Source organism: Ceratosolen solmsi, unplaced genomic scaffold (assembly GCF_000503995.2).
Source record: "Ceratosolen solmsi marchali unplaced genomic scaffold, CerSol_1.0 scaffold11, whole genome shotgun sequence".
Classification (NCBI taxonomy): domain Eukaryota; kingdom Metazoa; phylum Arthropoda; class Insecta; order Hymenoptera; family Agaonidae; genus Ceratosolen; species Ceratosolen solmsi.
Genome location: NW_011948416.1, coordinates 13379804 through 13404279, shown reverse-complemented (window position 1 = coordinate 13404279; position 24476 = coordinate 13379804). Strand labels below are relative to the sequence as shown.

Genomic DNA, 24476 nt, shown 5'->3' with positions numbered 1-24476 from the left:
CATAATAGTACGCTTCCGTTCAATAGAGGTTTTACTATATACACGTTAAATCCCACCGACGTCGTCTATTATGCTGGCAAAATAAGCAAAATAATCGAGTGTGACGACGTACTTTTAACAATTTCATTAGGAAAACATTTAGTGTGCATTATGTATTATAATTTTACCTGATTGATGCATCTGACGGAATTTATACTGTCAACGTTCGATGATTTTTTTAAGACAGCTAACCAGATGTCTTTAAGGAAGCTTTAATTGGAGAGTTTTATTATTCTTGGGTAATGTCGTGATGCTTCGAAACAAATGGAGGATTTGTAATGAATGTGTACATATAAATATGATTAATAATATTAATTTATATCGACATTCGGTTAATAAATAGAGTCAATTACACTTGTTAATTAGGACCCTTGTATTGTAAGCTTAAATATTTCTTATAACGAGTAATATATTTATTGATAGTCATTCAAATTAGGAATAACAACATATTTAATTCTGCGATGCAACGGAATAATCCGACGTATGTAAATTAAAAAATTGGTATAAGAATTAGCGGCCGAAACCTTGGTACTTACTTACTTATCGAACATTGGCACAAATTTGAAAATATTTGAAACTAAGTGAATTTATGCTTTCTCGTTACTCAAACCACAGACAACTAACTATTGGCTCTTACAAAAAAAAAACAAGGATACATTATTTTTATTAACGAAAGCTTAATGACATTCAAATTCACCTAGCGAGATAATTAAGAAACAAATTATCGACAATTATATAAGAGCAAAAGAACGATTAATTATTATACTTTCTTTCTTTTTTCTTTTTTAAACATAAATTTGACGAATTTCTTTGCACATATAATAACAATTAATTATAATTATATACGTTGTTAAGAAAATTGTATCAAATGTCCAATTTCACGTTAGATTCGTGAATTTAAGATTTCAAGTGCAATCTTAACGTCTAAAAGATATTCCAACGAATTTAAAGCGAATAAGATTATTTCAATACATAATAAGTTGGCATACTAATAAATAAAATATTTAATTTTTTTTTTAAATAAACAATAGGGACTTTTGTATCGATATTTTTAACTAAAAAATTGAATTGTAAAGTCTATATATCCATATAAAATAAAATAAAATAAAATAAAATAAAAATGAACAAAAAAATATTCTTTTTTTGTTTTTTGACGAATTGAAAACCATAAATATGATTATGATACGTTTTGTTATATTTAACTTAATAATCGCATAAACTTTAGACGGTTGTAGAAAGTGTATTTTATACAGTTTGATACAATATTTCTTTAATTTTGCCAAATGTTCGCTTAAATGTTTATTTTCTTAGGTTTTTGTAAACCTGACTCTTAATATTATTGAGGCGTGTTGTCCAGGTTATATATAATACATTTTACGAGTAAATGTAATCGTGAAAGTCAAGTATGAGAATGTTCGTATAATTTAAGTTCTTTAAATTGCTTAGCTATGCTCGATTCTTTAATGAGCGAATAAATCATAATTTCTATTTATATTTACAAAAATACATACACTCGATCTATATAACATTTCGCTCATTACAACGTGAATTTATAGCGCATCGTTTATGCAATTTTGTGCAGCAGCAAATTGAAAAATGCAAATGTACGAATAAAACATAAATTCTACGATGTGAAAATAAAAAACTATTACCACTTACATACGTAAATAATATGCAGTTAGAGGCTTAAAGAGAAAATATTTCTGAACTAGTGTAGATCAAAGGTCTATTTGTCATTGTTCTTCAACGAAACGCAATTGATGTACTGATATTTCTTATAAAATTATGCGCTAGTTTTGTGAAAAAAAGGAGAAAAAAGATCTTAACAAAATGAAAGCACTGAGCAAAACGTATATTTACATACGTATCCTTACTATACATACAAATACAGAATAAAATTCATCGACTTTACTCAAATATTTGACACAAGCAAACTCGTATCAATAGCATATCTAAACACAACATCAACAACTATTATAAATAATTCTTCTGTGTTTTTTATTATCATTTTTCCATAGATTCTTTAGAAAATCCTTTGTTTGTTTTTCACGTTTTACAGTTTCGTTAGTTGCAAATTAACAAAGAAAATGAATTAAATAAATTAATTTTTTAAAAATTAGCATTGTCAACTGTAACATTGTCAAATGTTCCTGGATGAACTTTTCAGTTATTTTATGAATACTTATTCGTTTGCAGGAGTGAAATTCACTTCTTTATAATATTATTATGTATAAATCGTTGACTCAACAAGAATTATGTATATTATGCTATGCGATCGCTTGCGTGTAATAACGGCATAACACGTATTTGCGCGCTTATTAATATTTGAAAAATCGCTGCGCCAAGGCTGCATATATCAGGCAATTCGTATAGGTAAATATTTGCTTACATCAGCTGTACAGAGAGGCTACGAGATAACACATTCAATAGAGTGATTTTGTGGCGGACGGGGATGTGCGTGTGAGTGCGTCCGTGCGTGCATGCGCGCATGTGTAAAATGGTTTATTTCTCTTTTTCTTTCTTTTTTTTTATCCTTTTTTGTTCTAAAAGGTTATCGCAGAGACAGTGCTGGGCTTTATAATTATTTGTGAGCGATAGTTGATTTGTGACTGTGTGATGCTTGTCCTCGTTTCATCATTATATATCGGCGATTCAAGTGCAAGAGATTCGCGTCCTTTATTTGGAAAACCTGTCAATACACGATAATCATATGATTTGCATTTCGCTATCTTCAATATTAAGCTAACGATTGTTTTTTTTTTTAATTTTCTTTTTTTATTTAATTTTATTATTTTTATTATATAATTTAGCATTAAAATGCAAGGACCATTCGGCTATCGTCAAAAACGCTTCTTCGTGTTTGAGATTTCGAATGTCATAATGCTCAACATGTTTTTTTTTTTTTTTTTTTTTTTTTTTTTTTTTTTTTGATAGACCCAATGAAGCGTTAAGAGAATATGGAATATCAATTAAGATTTCTGTTATATAGACATTATTCTTTAATTTTTTAATATTGAATGCAAAAATTCAATGTACTATTATTTTTATGTAAATTAAATCATAACGAATGATAAATATAAAATACATAAAATCAAGAGAATAAAAGTAAAATTTTCATGTTTGTATAGCAATTAAAATTTTGAAGTTTTCAGTATTTATTTTTCTTGAATAGCCTCATTTTACACTAGTTTACGTTCTATTTGGCCAATCAGGCCTAACAATATCGATTAAACAGGAATCTCTTTTTGTATCCGAATATTCTTAAGCATCTTTTAAGTTACGAAGATAAAATTTGAAAGGCACCAATTGTAATTATTTTTAGTTCATGCAAGCTTTAACATTACATTATTTGCGAATCTATATTTAAAAGTTAAAATTAATGTGCTCCGTCCAACGTTTCGTTAGGTCTTCAATGTCTTGTTATTATTTAATTTGCCAATGTAAAAATGTTGTAGCCTACAATATTATTAAGCTAATTCAAGTGCTTAATATAATTTTTGTCATTTTAGATTTAATCGTGACTATCAAGTCATTTAATCAAATTTTCAGTATTGAAATTTATCGAATACAACATTTAAATTCACAAAATAAATAATTTTCAACATGCATGTAATTTTCTTTACAGGTACGAATTATACTCTTTTTTCTCTCCAAATGTTTTCAATTTCGTTTAATAGTAACAAATTTCATCTCATAAATTCGGTCGTTGTCTTTAATGAAAACTTATGTTTTTTGGCAACTATAAACAGCACGCTCGTATCGCACAGTGATAACTTGATTTGTAATTTTAGAAACGCAGACAAGTGTGATAATAATTAAAAACTGAAAGAAAAAGATCCCAGACATTGAGAAAAATACGTCAGGTATAAGATCTTAACTGATTTCAGGCAATAGACGTTGAACTTTAAAATTCTTGTTATTTAATAAGAAAAAAGAAAAAAAGATGAAAAAAAAAAGATTAAAATCATCGCTTTAGCGCACTATTTTTACTTTGCGAGATTTATGGCGTAAATTATTTTTATCTACTGTGTTATATAATATAATCATCGCGGAAGAATGTACAAAAAAATACATATCTGTAATAAAAAAAAATAATAATAAAAAAAAATTTTTTAAAAAATGGTGCGTTGGACGAAATGCCCTATACAGCATTTAATAGAGATATTTTTTTTCTTTTCTCTGAAAATTATTAGGGAGAAAAGGCACAAGTCAAGTAGACATTTATCTCCCAAATGAAATAAGGGAAGACGCTACATAATCAAAGTAGAACAAATTCAAGGTTGTTTTAAGGTAACCTTGCTTCACTCGCTATCTTTCGTACGTGTTTTATTATTCGCTCTCTTTCTTTTTCAGACTCGCACACTTTCAGTCGATCTATATTTCACAATCGTATTATTTATCTATGTATTTATAACTATATATCTATATGTAAGTATGTATATATATATATATATATATATATATATATATATATATATATATATATATATATATATATATATATATATATAAACTCTAACTATCAGTTTATCACTGTTACAACGACAGTCTCTTTCTTTCATTTCTTTACTAGGCTTTCACCACAGAATAACAGAGACAAATTTATTCATTATAATTAATCACGGTATATGAATTTCAACAATGCACCGCTTCAACCGCCAACTCCAAATTTTCATCCAGTACGAGGTCGTGTGGCTTTTGCGAAATAGTCTTCGAACTCTCGAAGCGTAGCCTAGTTAATTGCCTTTACGTCCTGCAGCATAAATCGAAACCGATATATGTGTTTATCATCAATTAAATTAAGAAAGTGACTCGTGAACTTTCAACGATGCACCAATGGCTATGAAAGCTTTAATTCCGTATTTCACAATTAATTACGATTTTTATTGCATTTAGTTTTAACTTAACATTCGCTTGTATTTGCTTTTATAGGCGATTTGATATTTTATATAATGTGTGTATACCCAAGATGATTGTACAGTGACCATATCATGAAAGACAGTAGCGTTGATAATTATATATTAATTATAAATTATATATAATTTATATTTTTAATTTAATTTTATAATTATAATTATAAATTATATTTAATTTTTTAAAAAAGTTAATAATTATAAATCGATTCTCGTTATTCTGTGGCCTCTTAAATACTAGTCCACATATTTTCACTCTCTCTTACTCTTTCTCTATTATCCCCTCATAATACATTATTCTCATTTTTACTATCGCTTTAGCCTATCCATATGTCCGCATCAATCAGCACAGTAAATTACATATGCCATGATCAATACATTAGAATTATATCGGTATGATTAAATGAAAAAAAGAGAAATTTGATAAAGTGATACCTCGCTACATTCAAGTCTAGCAGGGATGCACAATGAGTATGCGAGGAGGCCTTGACTTTTCACAATGTTCATTATAGGTATGCATATTATGTATATGTATATATATATATATATATATATATATATATATACACATATATACACACACACACATATGCATACATATATTTTCAATACAATAAAATTGAAATTTACCATATTTGTACTTAAAAAGTCTTGATTAAAAACTGATATGATAAATTGATTAATGTTAACTATACAAGACTATATAATGTTAACTTAACAAAAATTTAACAATAACCCTTGTTGTTATTACATGGCAATATAAAAAATAATATTGCAAAGGGACACTGTCAAGCACATATGGGACGAATAGAGAAACAGGCAGACATAGTAAAATGAAACGCGAGATGCCGGATCTTTGTAAGATTTTAAAAGAACAAAGAGATTATAACATTCACAATATATCTACTATCCGTTTATAACTAATTTAATTGCACACATTCGTTTAATATTTTAATAAAACAAGAAATTTATTTAGCTTTCATCGATAATGGTCGCTGCTGGCTCATCGAGTCAGTTATCGTTTTCTTCCTTTCTTTACGATTAATGCCGAATGGTTATTTGATTTTTTTTTTTTTTTGCTTTTTATAACAACCCATCGCGTCTTTTGCAAGGATTTTTATTTAATGTTACATAGTCATTGTGCATCCTTGAAAGAACAAAAATAAATATATACTTTAAGCATGCAAGCAATAATGCAATAAAGATAAATTGAACGAACTAACACTAGCAACAAATTATTAAAATGAGCATTGTATATATATACAAGTGTACATCGATAAATGGAATACGTTAATCCTTCAAGTATGTTTTTATATAAAAATAATGAAACTAAAGTGAAGAACATCAACCATATAGAATATGTATTTCCATGAAACTTAGGGCCTTTCTTTACAGTAAATAGTCATATTCGCGACCTATAAATCACTAATAGATACTCATTATTAAAATGCTCAATTTTCAAGTAAAATATATGGATGAAATTTCTCAAAATACTATAATAATCTACAAATGACTCGCTAATCATGCTTAAGAATCGTTAAAACTAAATATTAAAAGAAAAAGTATTGTATAAAACTTTTGGTCAAAATGTTTTAAGGCATTCTATAATTGTTTCTTTATTACCTCTTATTTCATAATTGCCAATGGTATTTAAACAAATATGCGTTTCAATATAGTAACTTTCATTATTTAACTTGCATTTAAATTATAATGAAAAAAAAGTTTTGTATTCTAACATTTGATAATAAAAAAATGAAACAGTCTCATCTAAATCCATGTTTTAGGGGTTGATGTTCTTGTCAATGAAAGTGTTGTGTTGATCTTCACAAAAAAAGATGTAAATAATAAACATATCAATAATGTGAGAGTTCCACTTTAAAATGATAAATTAAAAAATTTTTACGTAAATTGGACTTGAAGGGTTACGAAGCCAAGCTCTTCTGAAATTAGGTCAGTGGCGAGGCGAGGCAAAGCCGAGCTTTTGCCCGTCATGCCGCCCCTCAGTCAAGCACGTATTTTTAAGAATTTTACTTTTATACTTTGACAAAATTCATAGTTCATTACAGAAAAAATTTAATATAAGTGAAAAAGGAATGTGATATAAAAATTGTTAAATATTAAATTTGAAAATAAAAAAAGCGATTATATAAAAATTATTTTATAAAAACTCATATATGCACATTTAATTTAATTTATGTTACTATTATTATATTAACTTTCTCTTTATAAATAGAATTTGCGGTGATTTAAAAAATAAAGGTGAGAATTGTTTGACTGATAATATAAGCGGTTATACATTATGTATACACACATACTCTCTTTCTCTCTCTCTCTCTTTTATATACATGCGTTATGTGTCTAATTATATGTATGTACGGACGTATGTATGTATGTATGTATGTATGTATGCATGTACGTATGTATAACAAGTTCTTCAAACATGCTGAATATAAGTAAATAAAAGACGCATAAACGAAAATGAAAATTTGGAGTAATAAAAGTATTAACTTACCGCTTGGAAAACCTTGAGGAAAGCTTGGAAAAGAAGGACGGCCTTGCCAACGGGCTTATCGCACTCGTATCCTGCGTATGTGTGTGACCCTAAAATTAATAATAGTTGTAATTAGACAAGTAATGCATAATTTCTAAAACGGTCATTTAAATACCAATATTTTCAAATGTTTACAGTCAATTGTACAGACATGGCAGTATATACGGTAAAATGTATAATAAAATAAACAAACCTGAGTATGGTTTCTCTGTACTCTAGTTTGGCCAGAATGGAAGGTACTACGACTCGGGACGTTCCTTGGAAATGCAGGCGTTGTTGTTGTTGCCAATCTATTACTTGGAGTAACAACCAAGCTTTAAAAATGAAAAAATTACAATTAGCAATATAAAGTTATATTTGTAATTCATTGACAGAATCATCTCGTCATTCAGATATTTAATTATTACTCACATGATATACATATAGCCCTATATTATTATCGTTTCTAGGTTGATAGGCAAAACAAAGTTTCTAACGATGCAATTATTATGTTTCTTTATGTAAATATAGAATACCGAAAGCAAGAACTACAGAAACTTTTACTTAGCTTTTAATTATTATGTTACACTATGTGTACATATGTATATGATCCATAAACCTTAAAATCATAAACATTAATTAAACGAATAAGAGAATTGCAACTTCAAATGCAGATAAAATGCCACTCTACTATAAAAACAATACTTTGCATGTACGCTAATTATAAGTTAACTAAATGTGCGAACTATTGATAATACATTAAGAATGGCATAAGCATTTTTTAAAATTAAAATATTAATCTTTAATTAATAAAAGACATTATATTATTATCTATAAAATCCGGACTTTCTTAATATACATACTATATTGAACAGCAACTAATTATCAAATATCATTATATTTATATATTAATTAATTATGCTTTCACTGTGTTTATTACCTTTAATTCTCTTCTTATTTCAGATTAAGCATTTAGATATTGAAATTTCACATATTATAATTTATGATTATTTATTGATAAAACTAGTCGGCAAATTTTAATTGCATGCAATATATTTATAGCAATCAATATTTAGATGCTAAAATACATGTAACTTTTTCTTTGTCGGTAAATAAATAAAGTAAACAGTTAAAGTAATTTCAGCGGGATAATTAAAAAAAAAAAAAAACAAATTATTGAGAAATTATGTGATAAAACGTGCATTACCTAAGCATTTATACACTATTATACATGTTGATTTACAATATGAAAATAAACGAAAAAAGTAGTTGTGTACTTTACGATGAATGACGATGATGATCATGAATGATTGATTTTCAAAACAAGGACGAAATGATTCACGAAATAAAACATTCATGCAAATGAATAATATTCTCACGATCGCTGAAAAAAAAAAAAAAAAAAAAAAAAAAAAATAATAATAATAATTTAAAGGTAGGCCAAATGCTCTTTAAGAGATATTAAGAGAATAATATAAATAAAATGGCTGCAACGTCACTATCCAAGATAGTAATAATACCAATTTATTACAAGTGATACAATAAAAAGGACAAAACAAAAAGATAATCAGAGGCCTCGTGATAGCCAATAGACCAGAAAGAATGGACATGACAAGGTTAAGGATAGGGTACAGCTTTTTGAAAATACAACATAAGACTTTAAGTGTATTTCATCTCTTCCGTTAAATTAAAATCCGCTCATCATTTCAATAAATCAATGATCACGAATACAATTATTATCTTTTTATAGACGATTACCGTACACACTAAGCAATCAATATCTCATTTACCTTTTGCGATTTTGTAATTACAGAGTCTCTATGGAAATAAACAGGTAATAATAATCTATCACCGAGTATTTTGAATTTCTTCCAATTAACAAATTTTTATGAAAATTTCATAAATCATTTACTTTATTGTACTTTATTTAAAATTTAACCCCAAGAGCTCAAATTAATATATTAAATACTACAATTTTTAATTTATTAAGTTTTACTTAAACGTGGAGTATCGATTAATTTGCTTCTTCGTCGATAAAATAATCCTAATAAAATTATTTAAAAAAAAAAAGAAAAAAAAGTAAAACTCCTTCAAGCATATAAAAACTTTAATAAGCTTAATATATGCATATCATAACAAATAAAAATGAGCTCAATCCCCTTTTGGACTACACTCATTTACCTACGCTACTATAAATTTTACATAAATGATTAACGATAATTCACTGATTATAAAATTAATTGAGCGACGTCCGTGTGCATCTTATTTTAATAAATGTTGCGTTTACATGACTTTCCTTCCACGAATGCGCGAACTTCTCTTTTACCTATTTGCTCGACTTATCGTATTTGTCAGCGGGGCACTACTACTAACGCCATAATTACTAACCACTACACTTTAACGATTGGGAGTCCGAGACGAAGCGCACGATCACGCGATGCCAGACTTACGAAATTAACAGCGGGCAAGGGGACAGTCTGATATTGCATTTCCATTACGGAGTAAGAGTGAGGATGAAAGCTGAAGGATGCAAGGTCGAGACGAGGACAGAGGATGAAGGAAATTGTACCTCTGCCTGAGAGGATCAGCAGTGACGAGTAGGGCGTTGCGTGGCTGAGGATGATCCAGGAGTGCATGATCGCCGGGACCCAGGGCTCGGTGGCCCGCGCTGATGCTCGCCGATTTTGTATGTCCCCGTGTCGGTCTAGCGCCCTCGACAAGGCTGCACCCACACAATAACGTTTTTTTTTATTAATAATGCCCCGAGTATCACCATATCCCCACATCTATTTTTATCGCATCGACGAAAATGCTCTTTCAACCAATTATTCACTTAATAGTCATTTTTATGCTCTCATTATTACGGTCTCGCGTAAGTTAAAGCCCACACCAAAGTACCCGTAAGTACTGAGTACTCGAGTGTGTCAATTGTTCTCTCCAAACCCTCCCCCATCTTCCTGTCGTCAATAATTAATTCCTTTGGCACTATCTCCTTTTTTTTTTTTTTTTTTTTTTTTTTTAATTTACTTGGCATGAATGTGCTCAACGAATAGATAGCCATTCCCTTAACGATAAACGACAAAAGATTTTAAGAATGCTCCGTAAAAAGCATCTCGCGCGAGCTCTAATTTGGGATTTAACCTATCTGTAGGTGTGTATTTTCTGTAATCGTAGTAATTTAATGACTACTCTCCTATCAGTTTACAATATATATGCTCATCGTGTCTGTATAAAAAAGAATGATACACACAACACAATAATCTTTAATAATATTTCTATCGCATGTAACCCACCCTCTGCTCAATTATCTTATTGTTATTTGCCAACGACTGGGGTGTTCAATATAACGCGAACGAATGTATGTATGAATGAAGAAATGGATGACTCGGCATGACATATGACGTTGATGAAATTTTTCATGTGAAAAGTCGAAGATCCTTATAGGATGTCGATAAGCATGAACGTGAGCCTCAAAAATTTTATACGACCTACGAGTGCGTTTTTTCTTTTCAAGTTAGTGTTACTGTTAGTGTTGTTTCGTTGACGGAAAATAAAAAACAAAGCATCGCTTATACTCTTAGAACTATAGTAGTGAAAGTTGAGCGACTGAGTGTGATTTTAATCATCTTCTAATGAAAAATTGTCATTCACCAGCCAACATGCTTGAGCGATGCAACAGAGAAATGTGTGTTAAATTCACCGTGGTATGTATAAATCGTCTTGCTTCGCCTATTTATTCTAAAAAGTCATTGCATAAAAGTAGATGATTATAAAGTTAGTGTATAAAGTTTGAAAGCTTTTGGAATAATTTGTAAAAATGAACATATGAAGAGCATTTGAGACCTACGTCTGTGACTTAAAAAAAGTGCAGTGTGTATAATTACTAAAGATATTTGAATTCGCTCTTATAAACTTTTATGCATGAGTCATAATAGAGATCCCTTAATTGCATAATTACATACATATTATTTCTTCTTATAATTCACTATACTATTGTGGAAAATATCAAACTAAATAATAGATTATTAGTGATAAATTGGAAAATATATAAAACAAAACTTAAAAATGCTTTGTTATCCGTAAACAATGTATTTTCCTTAAATAAATTAAATTAATTAAATATTTTTTTTTACATATTTACTTTGTCTTTTCTAAAACTACTAAATACTCATAGACCGAAATTCCACTTTTTTTAGTTTGATCTTCGCTTTCGAATGCTTACAAACACCAAGACTTTATCGCCAAGATAAAATAAAAGCTACTAAAATAATAAAATTAATATTTAAATTAATAAAGTGTAAATATCGAGCAATGAAATACCTGGGAACATCGTTCGTTCTTTCAGTAGATGCAGAAGAAGTTTTAGCCTGGTCGTACGATATAGTACTTCGACGACCGATAGAACCAGGAGTTGGTGTTATGGTCGATCTAATGCCTGTGACTCCAGTATTCATCGTGTTGCTCTTGCCAACTCTCGTCTTACCGCCAGGACTCGTACCGACGCCTAGAATGAACATTGTCACTGCAAGCCTCATTAGATTTGGTTCAACACAAAACAAAGCAAAATAAAACATGAAAATTATAGCTCTCTTTTTTTTTCTTTTAACGACACAAAGAATGACCACAAAACATTAAATTAAATACAAGAAGTACTCGATACCCTGAGACTATAACATTTGTAAAAATAAAACCTCTACCACCACCATACATTTCTTAACCTGATTTCATTCCTCCTCTCTCCTCACCGACCATTACTAACATACTGGCATTCTCTCTTCCCCGTTATTTAGTCGATTATCTAAGAAATAATATTAACAAACTTAAGATGAGCAAACTTTAAAATAATCATATTGAATATGTTATTTCTCTCTATATTATACTTACTTCTTGTTGAAAAAAAGAAAAGAAAAAGAAGAAAAGAAAAAAAATTGTTGTTTTTAAATAAAAAATAGAGCTAAGCATAAAATTAGGCACAGGAGATTTAATATAATTTGTTATTATACAAATAAAAGACAATAAAGAAATAACTTATGTGCACGACTATGCACATTTGACATAAAGATAAATTATATATATATATATATATACACATTTGACATAAAGATAAAATATATATATATATATATATATATATATATATATATATATATATATATATATACACACACACACAATACTTGTGAGTTGTGTATTATTATAATTGGCTATATTCTCAGTACATTATATAATTACGTTAAAATTCATCGAAGTTTATCTTCTAATCCATTCAAATATTAACTGGAAGAACTAGTTTTTACAGTAATTACTATCCTCTTTGAGCTAATCTCTCTATTATAAATTGAGATGAAAACTGTACAAATTCCTTATTTGCTTGGATGTGAAATCACATATATATCCTGATAAATTATTAAACGGTACCCAATCCTTATCGAATGCCCTCTCTAGTAATCTAAAAATAAAACTTGGAACAAAAGAACTGTATATATTTCAAAGTGAAAAACAATCGTAAGTAATATAAATCAGCGAGAAAAAGCTCATAGAAGTAAAAAAACATAAAGCTAGCTAGTTAGTTAATTCACTGCAACGAATTCCAAAACAAACGCTCTTATTGAAGCCTTGAAGCGATGAAGTACGAATGACGTCTTTGTGTGATATTCTTTCGGAGCTGTATCTCGGATAGTAACTGGTGGATCTTGAAAAAAGTGGTTATTTGAGTGTGAAATGAACTCACTAGTGTCAAGTTGTCCAGGGCTATTTTTGGTCGCGGAAGGTCGAGCAGATTCACGAGCTGCTCGAGCGGTATTTTCTTTAATTGTCGCTGCATCCACGGTATTCTGTCGTTTGAAATTACTAACGCCACTTCCAGCAACCGTTCCACCGGTCACAGCAGTAGAATGATTGTGGTTCGTTGTATTACCTGGACTTGGAGCTCCTCCTAAGAAGCAAAATGGAGTAGAACCAAATACGACCAAAGGTTCTCGTTTACATTTTTTGTTTTCTTTTTCTTTTGTTTTTGTTTTCATTTCTATCGTAAATACGTTTTCAGTATAGATCCTTCGGCATAAATGAAGAAATAAAAAATAAAAAAAAAAAAAACTTTGTAATGTTTGTTATGTGCAAAGTTAATTATTGGAATTGCTTGGGAAAAAATCGCAAGGCTGCTGTGCTATGCTAGCAGAAAAAATCAAGCTACTCGCTAAAATTCTTAAGATAATAATCCTCACTTCTACTATCGAAATAAATAATTTCGATTTATCGACGCTCGAAGAAGAAAAAAAAATAATAAAATTCAGTTTACAAATAATGCAATGTTCCACGACAATTTCTGCATAGCGCAATTTGATGATTACAAGCGATTGAAACTTATTAACTGAAATTGCCAGTCCGATATTAAATATTAACCGAATCTAACGTTACTGCTTTCGATAAATGACGGGAAGCTAATTGCTTCAACGTGTTTCGCGCTCTTCCAGAGAGTAGCAAAGACTTGTCTGCTAGGTAATAGCAATTTACTGTTAGGCATAACGATACTGCAATTACTGCTTATGAGCAATCAATGTGTGAGAAGGCCGCAAGTCAAAAAAGTCCATTCACAGCGCATGAGTAACATTAGAGCGCTCTTGTACGAGAAAACGGTCGTTCGCAATAAGTTACTTTTGCCAGGCTTTGTTTTGGTATCATCTTTTCTTATCGACTTACGAAGCGTTTCACCGCCAGACGAGGCTCGTCTGTTGGGTTTGGGATTGCTTGCCGAGATGCTGCGATGTACGCTTCTGTGCGAGGGACTCTGCACAGCTCCTCCCGTGACGGCGCCACTTCCTCCGCCCCCGCCTGAGCCAACCTGCGGTGGAATGTTACGCAACGACAAGGAGCTTCCTGATCTTGAACCGTCGCTTTCCGGCTGCAAGGTTAAAGTTACTTCAGCCTCAAGGCTTTCTCACTCGTGTCCCGTCATCAAGTATTTAAAATTTTAGCTGCCTTCCAGTATTATATCTGTTCTCATCGTTCAACTTACGTCTATTGTTTTTCTGCCGAGCAGCAAGTACGTGGCGAATATATCGTCGTATTTCGCCTGTCCTAAAGAGTCTTCGATTTCAGTTCGCGTGTAGCCCATATTTGCTAGTATTTCTGTAACATACAGGCGTGGTAGGCATAGTCAAAACTAATAACGTACATGTTACTAATTCTATGACAATTAAAAATACATATATTCTAACAAAAACTCAAAAACAAATGGCAATTTAAATAATGTAACTGAAACCTAAACTAGGGCTACAAAATGAACAAAAACAAGATGGAGGCTGAATCTTAAAAATGTTTGCGAATTGTTAATATGCATACTCCAAGGCAAAAAAGAAAAATATTGTGAATGATAATCATCCGGTCCTATTAGGTTCTATTATCCATTCAAATAAGAATAATTGTGACCTTGAAGAAGTATGACCTTTGGCTTTCCTCAAAGCTTTTCTCCGACGATTCATTGCAAAGTACATTTATGGCCAGATGCTCTGCGACATTTCGCAGCACTTGTGAGTAGTTAGTATACACGAATTCGAAGCAAAATTATGCTAGATAGATTATGACGTTTAAAAGCAAACACGTATGTCAGGACAGCATATTGTAACTTGCACTGTTCAAGAGAATCGTTGGTTACAAGCAGTTAGAGTGTCGGGATGCGCTAAGACAAGAACAGTAAGTAGTAAGTGTTATGTACATACTGGCAGACTCACCTATCCTCTTGTGATCTTTGTAATCGGGCTCCGGTTCTACGTACGGTTTTAATTCGTCATCTTCGTAGCCCATGTTCATCCACTTATCTTTCATTATATTCTGCAATTAAACGATGAGCGTGAACGACAAACAGGCGTGAAATTATTATTCCTTAAGAAAGTGTTCTTCATGAACTGTTAACATTATAGGAATTTCGGAAAATTGTCGTATTAAATGTAATTTGGTTCGAATTCTCACAACTGCGCACAACGTTGCTTCATTCTACTCGAAATATCAATAAACGACTTATTAAATAAACTCCCCAACAACAAGGAACAATTCACATTACATTGATTCAATCAAGTCCCATATTATTTAATACAACTATAATTTATATTATACTTTCATCATTTTATTGGAATGCATTATTCCAGCACTTACATTGCATTAATACTATAATCGTATTTGTATAAGAATATGAAAAAGTGATTTTATCTAGTAAATATTGAATGCACGCACTATAAGATGCCATAACAAGAATTCCTTTATTAAAAATTCAAACAAACATAGCTATACTCTTGCATTGACAAATTAACAATTTTAAATTCTAATGAAATAATAATCCGCATCATCGCAATAATGATATAAGTTTGAACAAAAAATTTAATAAAAGGCGAGAGGAGTTGGAATCCGAACCTTATCGCCACGTACCTCTAATGAGGCCCGTTTCGTAGGGTTGAGCACCAAAAATTTCTTAAGTAGATTCTCACAGTCCGTTGACATATAGAAAGGGATTCTATATTTGCCCCTAAGTACCCTCTCGCGTAGCTCCCGAAGTGTCGAGCCGTCGAAGGGCAGTGAGCCGGATACGAGAGTATAGAGTATCACGCCAAGTGACCAAACGTCGACCTCAGGACCATCGTACTTTTTACCTGTAAACGTATATACTTATTAGAATTTAATATATGAATGGCTTAGCTCTAGAACTGTATGTGGGTATTTTAGTTTTAAAACGACCAGCTGTCATTAATAAGATTTTCGAGTAAGATTTATTCATTTCTCTAGGATTTATTTTGAGAAATCAAATTAATTATATTCACTCGGTAATGAAAGTATATGGGACATTTGGAAAAATGCACAATGTTATGCCAAGACTTTTCATGTATTAGCATACAAATGTACGAATTTTTTATTTTAGATAGAAGCGAATATAGTGAATTTACGGTATATATACTATTGATTGATTCACACTTGAAATCTTGTAATATAAACAAATATTGTCTACATTAAAACATATTGCAAATAATTTATGAAAATATCATACTTATATAAATAAACGATATGAATCTTGCTACTTTGTTATATTTTTAATGATTATTTACATATCGTTGTTGCATTTTTATATATCAAAGATACGCTCTATAATCTTTTAATTATACAGATAAACGTAAACGTGATAAAAATCTTAGCGAGGCCTCTGCAATTTAATAACCAATGTTTCAATTTTGAGATTTCGTACATAACAATATCGAGTCCTATTTTATTGCGATTCCAATCGCAATAGTTAGTATTTAATAAATAGTATCTGATTAACAATACCTATTTAATGATTGAAATCATCCACATAATCATAAATCACGAAACATAATTTGCTTTGTAGATGCTATTCTGGAGAGTTTAAATTATCATTTTAAATTATTCTTTCTGAACACTGAATTGAAGAGAGAGAAAGAGAGAGAGAGAGAGAGAGAGAGAGAGAGAGAGAGAGAGAGAGAGAAATACAAATTCAACATAATCAATAATACTTGCGTCAACGATTACAGCTTGGCTAACAATAAGTCACAATTAAAGGGGCATAAAGATTAACTAATGTAGCCACCAATGCCCGTGTGGGCCTATTTGTTCTCATACAAGCATCGCTGCTCTTTAAAAGCAGATTTGAAGGAGCCAATCAATTTTTCACATACAAGAATCAAGAATCGAAGTTCAAGATGACAATGAAGTGGCATATATTGAGCATCAGCTGTCGTAGTTTGACCAGTGACCTCGTTCCTCGCTCAATGAGGAAACGCGAACTTGTATGACGTACCTTGAAAGAGTTCGGGCGCGGCATAAGGTGGCGAACCGCAAAAGGTGTCGAGCTTATCGCCGGGTGTGAACTCGTTGCTGAAGCCAAAGTCCGCTATCTTAATATTCATCTCACTGTCGAGTAACAGGTTCTCGGCTTTCAGATCCCTGTGTATGATTTTCTTCTGATGGCAGTATTGCACCGCGGAGACGATCTGCCTGAATTTGGCCCGCGCTTCCTTTTCCTTCATGCGTCCGTGCAGCACGAGGTAATCGAAGACCTCGCCGCCGCTCGCATACTCCATCACCAGGTACAGCGTTTTGTCCGTCTCAATTACCTGGAAAAGCTTTACGATGTTCGGGTGGTCCAGCATCTTCATTATCCTGACCTCACGGAACAGCTGTGGAAATACATGTGAATTAATTTGACGTCAATCGACAAATGACTTTTTCTTACTAGGTTACGTTATATATATATATATATATATATATATATATATATATATATATATATACGCGCGTGCACGTGCGCGTATGTGTTTTCGAATTTTCAATCTCGTGAAGCTATTGATAAGTTTTTGAAAAGTATTGATTATACGACCATTTTTGATCCCTTTGATCAATGATTATTGCAAGCACTCTAATTTCTTGATGCAATGTATAATTAAACGTATGTACGAGGTTGGCATTGTAAATAAATATTTCGTATTTGTAATATTAAAAGATAAGGAGTAATTGGTTTGATAAAGTGGAATATTATTTTTAATAATGCTATTCGGTAATTTTCTAATTATCTTGTTTGCTAGTATTTTTTTAGATTATTTCGTTGTAAATATTGCTGTAAATATGATAAACATGACTATCCTATAAGCGACTAAAAGTGAACTAGAAATAATGCTGACATTGTTTTGATTTATATATACACTTATCGCAAATTAAGTCAATTTATAAATGCAATATGATTACGTAATCTTGAAGAGTGTGAAAAATCAATTGCCAAAGCATTCTAATGCTGTGTATACGATTATCCGACTGTATGGAAGATACACAATAATACGATAGCGTAAGACAGCAGCACCACACCCTATTGAATTTCAATGCCTCTATTTTCAAGGATATGATATTAAAACAATTAATTAATAGCATAAGGTTAACGTACCGGAGATGAAATTTTTGTGACATTTAAATAGACACGTATATTAAGGGCTTTCTATTAATAATATTCAAATGGCCAATCAACTTTACATTCACTTATAAACATTTACTTTTCCGTTCATAAATTAGCATAAAGCCGGATATAATTTTTCAAAATATTGTTCCTTATATATAATTATTTTTAAATGGTACTTGCATTCTCGATAGAATCGTCCAGTCATTTGGTAAAGATAGAAATTTTTAGCGATGAAGAATAAAAAAATATTGAGTATACATAAAATAGAAATTCAGGCCAACGACATGGCTGAGGTAATTTGTTAGAAGCAATATATTCCATTTGTAGAGATGTATGCGCGCGTGAGTGATCGAGTGAGCGAGTACGTGTCTCTCGGTATCAAATCATTTTTCTTTTGATAGTTAAGGCAAAAGCCTATGGAATAAAAATTGAAGAGTCGAGGAGGTTTTGAAGAAGACAAAAAAAAAAAAAAAAAAAAAAAAAAAAAAAAATAAAAATTTAATGCTCAGCTGCCATTAATTACAAGGGATGAAATTATGTAAAATAGAGCTTCGTGGTCGCTCAGAATCCTTCCCTCGTTAGAATTTATTTTGACGTTACGTCAAAGCGTTGTTACGCCTGCTGAGAAATGGTTTGTCCGCTAAGTCTGAGCATTTGCTCGACCGCGAGTGACGGTATTATGTGCGATTTGATAGTAAAAAGCAAAAAAGGCGCTCTCCTTCTCCTTACCTTTTGCAGACTGACGGGGTTGAGTTGGGTTTTGTCGATGATCTTGATGGCGACCTCCTTGCCCGTGGGCGTGTGCTTGGCAAGTTTGACCTTGGCGAAATTGCCCTTGCCGATGGTCTTGAGGAGCCTGTATTTGCCGATGTGCGGTTCCTCGAGGGCCCGACTCCTGGAGGAGAGCCGGACGGCCCCAGAGCCCGGGAGCCCGACGACGACGCCACCGCCGACACCATCATTCTGTAAAAGAGTCACGCGGCGGGCGCGCAGGCCATTAGTCCAGGGGGTCATCCGCACTCGGGGGTTTGCTTATCGGGTAAATCTAGGTAGAGAGCATCGCGCGACGGGTTAAGATTAGCGGGCAGAGACAGAGACGCATACAGGCATTGAATGCGGGGTACAGGGGCGCGCGTAATCGCAGGGCGTTGTTGCGTAATGCCATTATTATTTTGTTTTTGCCTTGGCCTCGTCCGGTCGGTCGGTTGTGTTGCTGTTGGTAATGGTGGTGGTGGTGGTGGTGGTGGTAGTGGTGGCGGTGGTGGTGGTGGTGGCGGTGATAGCGGTGGTGGTGGTGGTGGTGGTGGTGGTGGTGGTGGTGGTGGTGATGGCGGTATGGTGGTGGCGGTGATGGCGGTAGTAGTGGTGGTGGTGGTGGTGGTGGCTCTGTTGGCCGGGGCGACGATGGGCCGCGCGCGGCCGCAGTTCTGCCTGACAGAACGCAGGACGTCGGTGACGCCAGTCTGCTGGCTGCCGAGTTGTTGCTTGGCGGAGCCCTCGGAGCTCGATTCCGTCGCCGAGGTCACGAGTGGGGCCGCCACTAGGGGCTGATTATCCTGCAGGCTCGCCATCCGCCATCAGCTCCACCGAATTACGTACTAGAGTGGAGGAGGCTGTCGCTAGGTACTACTGCCACCACCGTCATCGCCGCCGCCGCCGCTGCCGCCGTTGCTGCTGCTGCTAGCGTTTTCTCACTCTCCCGTAGCCTGCGCCAGCGCGGACACGGTTAGAGAGGAGAGAAGAGCACAGCTGGGATCGATACTCGACGGTGACGAGGACAACGGAGGGAGGAGGATCGCGCGCGCGCGCCCCTGCCGGTGGTGGCTGCGCCTGCGCCCGGCGCCCTACTTGTTGCGCGATTCAGTCTATTACTGCCCTGGCTAGGCGATGGGAGATCCATAAGCGGGCGTGTGCACGTACGAGGTGGATACGCACGCGCACACGCGCACGCTCGTACACGAGCACACAACGCAGTTTACCTCGGATGTGGGGCTCTGCGTTTTGCAGGAGCTCTCCTGACGCTTGTTCGTGTCCAGCTTGTTGTCGAGGGCCCAGCTACGGAGATGACGCTGCTGGAGCTCGGGCCCGTAACTGTTGCGAATGATAGTCGGAGGCTTTATGGCTCGTGTGATCGGTACGAACCTACGATTATCAGAGAGAGAGAGAGAGAGAGAGAGAGAGAGAAAGAGAAAGAGAGAGAGCGATATTCGCGCTTTAGCTTTGTCAAAACGAAGAGCTCGCACGCGCGCACGCACACACTAACCAAACCGATGATACACACATGGGAGGTCAATTTTTGGTTTGCTGGTCGATCGTATATGGCGGTTCATTCTTAGTTTCGTCTTGTGTCTCAATAGTTGCAACTTTTGGGAAGAACCTGGATTAGCTTCTGCTCGATTACAGAAATATAAGACAAATATAGTAGCATAAAGAGCACGATGCGTGTGCACCGTATTTAAAGGTCACTTAATTTTGATATGGCACAGGTCTATATATAGGTATAGGTATAGGTATGGTGTTACGATAATTTCGTTATCGTCTAAACTCTTTTCTAATGGTAATCAACAGTAATATAACGGAACTTCCTCCTTCAATGCAGATATAAAAATAATATTTAAAAGATTCATTAAACTGGATATTTAGTAAATACTTTTTAATAATATGATTTTAATGAGAAATATTCAATTTAAATATCGATCATACGACTAATCAATTCATTAGCATTGCTTAAGTAGTGGAAGCATACAGGTAGTATTTAGAGTATGTTACATTTAATCTTTCAAGTGTTGCGGTTGGACGGAAACGTGACCGAGATTCGTTCGGCATTAAACCTTGTTAAAGGGCATGTTACACTCGAAAATTCCGAACGTCAAGGTGCTGCTATTTTAACAGCATCTTCCAATAGTTTTTACAATGCTTTCATCGACATTGTTTTGTCATACGAATGGTAGATTTTCAATGAAAGATATGTGTTTTTAATCAAAGTGATGTCTACAATCGACTAAGGTTGATTGTATCAAATGAATTTGTTATATAAGTGAAGTGCAGCTATTTCTGTTTTATATTACATTTTCATTATTTATTATATATATATATATATATATATATATATATATATTTATATATATATATATATATATATATTAGAGCTCGACTGCACGAACTCGCAAATTATGCACCTCGTATTGGCTAATATTTGCATTGTTTGAATTGTTGTGAGAATAATAAAAATACGTGCATTTAATACTAAATACTTTTTATTTATCTCTTTAACATTATCTGGATATATATTTCAACGGAAACGACGTCAAAGTAAATATGGCTGTTAAGAAGTACCAACGTCATCTTCGTTTTGGTACATGGAAAACAGACCGTTGAGTGTACGATGAAACGCGAGTTTGTCGACAAGTGCCAACATATATAACATAAGAACACAAATAAAGTTGTCAATTATTATTCTCTATTTTTCAACGACTATCCTACATTGGCGCTCGTAAAAAAAAATAAAATTTATAAAACAAAAAAAAAAGAAGAAATTGGCAATATTATTTACTTGACCTCAATATCAGTAATGGTTCTTGCAAAACAATGGATATTATTATGTTCTTTTAAATGCACAAAATCAGTAGATTAAAAAAAAATTCTACTTTTTGTTATGCATTATCAAGATAACTTGTAACAATAAAATGGAATTTTCCATTAACTTATTTTTTATTGGTGTTAGTTCAATGGATAAAAAAAAAAAACAAAAAAAAAACAAAAAAAAAAAAAAAAAAAAAAAAAAAAAAAAAAAAACACCAAGAATCATAAAGCAATGTTTGTTCGGTTATATTGGTCAACGTACTAGTATGCATTAGTTACTGCATTAAATGGCACCATGGTAACATAAAATCTTAAACGATTAATATTTTTTTCAATATTATTATACTTTATCTATATATATATATATATATATATATATATATATATATATATGTATATATTTAATAATTTATCAATTATGATTTATTATTTTTATATAAAGAACACAATTTATTATCAAAAAAATCAATCGCTTATTTATGTAAAAATATTATATTTTTTAAGATAATAATTTTGATAATATTTCATGTAATTCTCTTTTTATATTTTCAGTATTATCAGGCGAGTGATTTATTAAATTAATAAAGAACTTATGTGATGAAGTATAATTCTCAATAGCAGAGTTCTGGTTTATCGGCACAAAAATTTTAAGTTTCTCTCGCGAAAAACAATGCACAGACAGTTCACAACAGAGGTTAATTAAACAAAAAGAAGGACTGATCGTTAATTTATATTTATATTTTGAATACACGTTTGGAAGAAGGAAAGTTAATCAAATGCAATAAATGTTGTATTTAAAAATTAGTTTATCTTTCATTGGCCAACATATTCTCACGTAACTTTGTAATCGAATCAATTCAATCTTATTAGCAAACTACAAGAAAAATATATAACTTTGGAAAAAAGGATTGAATCCATTTTGGAAGAATTGATAGTTTGAAACAATTTAAAAAGGTTTTTTTTTTTAATAATAATTCGATTAGCCAGCTTGAATATAATGAGTATGACGATTGCAAGACACAAAAATGTATGTAAGAAAAGGAAGAATAAGGCGTATGAGAATAGCAATGTATTGGCATATTATGTTCAAATCATAATTTTGCCAATTAATTAGAATATTTTTAAAAATTATTTATATTATTTCATCGATCAATTCGTAAGAATAATCCAATGAAACATTGAATTAAAATATAAGATATTTATACAACTCTAAAAAATAAATAAACGTTTTTCTTTATATTTGTTTATCTTTTAATCTATAAATTTAAGTTATTATTAAATTGATATATGAATTGCTAATAAAAGTCACTAATAGTAGTAATTACATGATATTAAATAATTTAAGAACAGAATATATATTGAACATTTTCAAAAGGTTAGGTGAAAGTTTAGTAGCCTAATAAAAAAGTACTTTTCAATTAAAATAAATGGATGAGATTAAGATTATAACGCATATGTTTTAGTTATGAAACCCAATATATTAGTGACACACGCGTAGGTGCGCGCACGCACGCACAAATAATTTTTAGAAATGTTAAGCATATATGATTATAAATGTCATATTAAAAATGAAAATGTTGTATCCAAAGATTAACGTATGCTTCTTATAAAAAATGTATTTATTTCAATATCCTAAGCACATCCAGCTTGAAACATTAGGACCAATTATAAAAGAGAAATTTTTATTTATGTATCTTTGTAGTTTGCTAAACATTTTATAATAGTACCATTGGTAATGATTCGAGGATGAAGCAATCGAGAGAGGGAGCGAGAAAAGTATGAGATGTTTAAAAGAAAACTTTATGGTAATAACCGTCCTGAAAATGTTATCATTAATTTCTAGCCAGGCAAGCATATTATTGACTAATGAATCGACTTATTAGCACAGAGCCTATATCATTCGATATTATTGTATTAAACACATGACAATGAAAACGTAAGAAATTTAAATAATAAACGATAGATAACCCTGCATCCTAACTTGATGATACTGAATAATCATGTGAGTTTAAAGTAATTCGGTTATACAAAAGTAGAGAATGCGAGTAAGCGAGTCGTACCAGGAACGGTACGCTACCCACCCTCTGTGGATCAAACGCTCAATGACCAGAATTTTAAGTGAAGATACGAGACAGAGAGGGAGAGAGAGAGTAATAGTATCCACTCTTGCACATGTAAGCATAAGGAGATGGTATTGGAGTGAGGTTGACGGGTGGTGGTGGTATAGTAGTGATAGTGACAGTAGTAGTAGTATAGTAGTGGTAGTAATAGTAATAGTAGTAGTAGTAGTATAGTAGTAGTGGTAGTAGTGGTAGTAGTAGTAGTAGTGGTAGTAGTAATAGTAGTAGTAGTGGTAGTAGTGGTAGTAGTAGTAGTAGTGGTAGTAGTAATAGTAGTAGTAGTGGTAGTAGTGGTAGTGGTAGTAGTGGTAGTGGTAGTAGTGGTAGTAGTAGTAGTAGTAGTG

The 24476-nt window shown here is 32.4% G+C and overlaps 1 protein-coding gene across 11 annotated transcripts in view; it reads right to left on the bottom strand.

Moving 5' to 3' along the window:
- LOC105359352 (serine/threonine-protein kinase MARK2) overlaps positions 1-24476 on the bottom strand; it is a 67968-nt gene that overhangs the window by 8828 nt on the left and 34664 nt on the right. For 3 of the 11 annotated variants that reach the window (XM_011495945.1, XM_011495934.1, XM_011495942.1), the window contains exons 2-12: positions 19160-19393; positions 17282-17660; positions 15889-16124; positions 15201-15312; positions 14498-14610; positions 14182-14383; positions 13214-13417; positions 11803-12004; positions 10052-10204; positions 7697-7817; positions 7465-7553 (exon numbers count right to left, since the gene is read on the bottom strand). In XM_011495945.1, coding sequence (XP_011494247.1) covers positions 7465-7553; positions 7697-7817; positions 10052-10204; positions 11803-12004; positions 13214-13417; positions 14182-14383; positions 14498-14610; positions 15201-15312; positions 15889-16124; positions 17282-17660; positions 19160-19393 — 2045 coding nt within the window. Of the gene's footprint in view, positions 1-4573; positions 4793-7464; positions 7554-7696; positions 7818-10051; positions 10205-11802; positions 12005-13213; positions 13418-14181; positions 14384-14497; positions 14611-15200; positions 15313-15888; positions 16125-17281; positions 17661-19159; positions 19394-20409; positions 20573-24476 lie in introns of those variants that run through there. The other 8 variants (XM_011495940.1, XM_011495944.1, XM_011495938.1 and 5 more) reach the window with 8 other exon arrangements.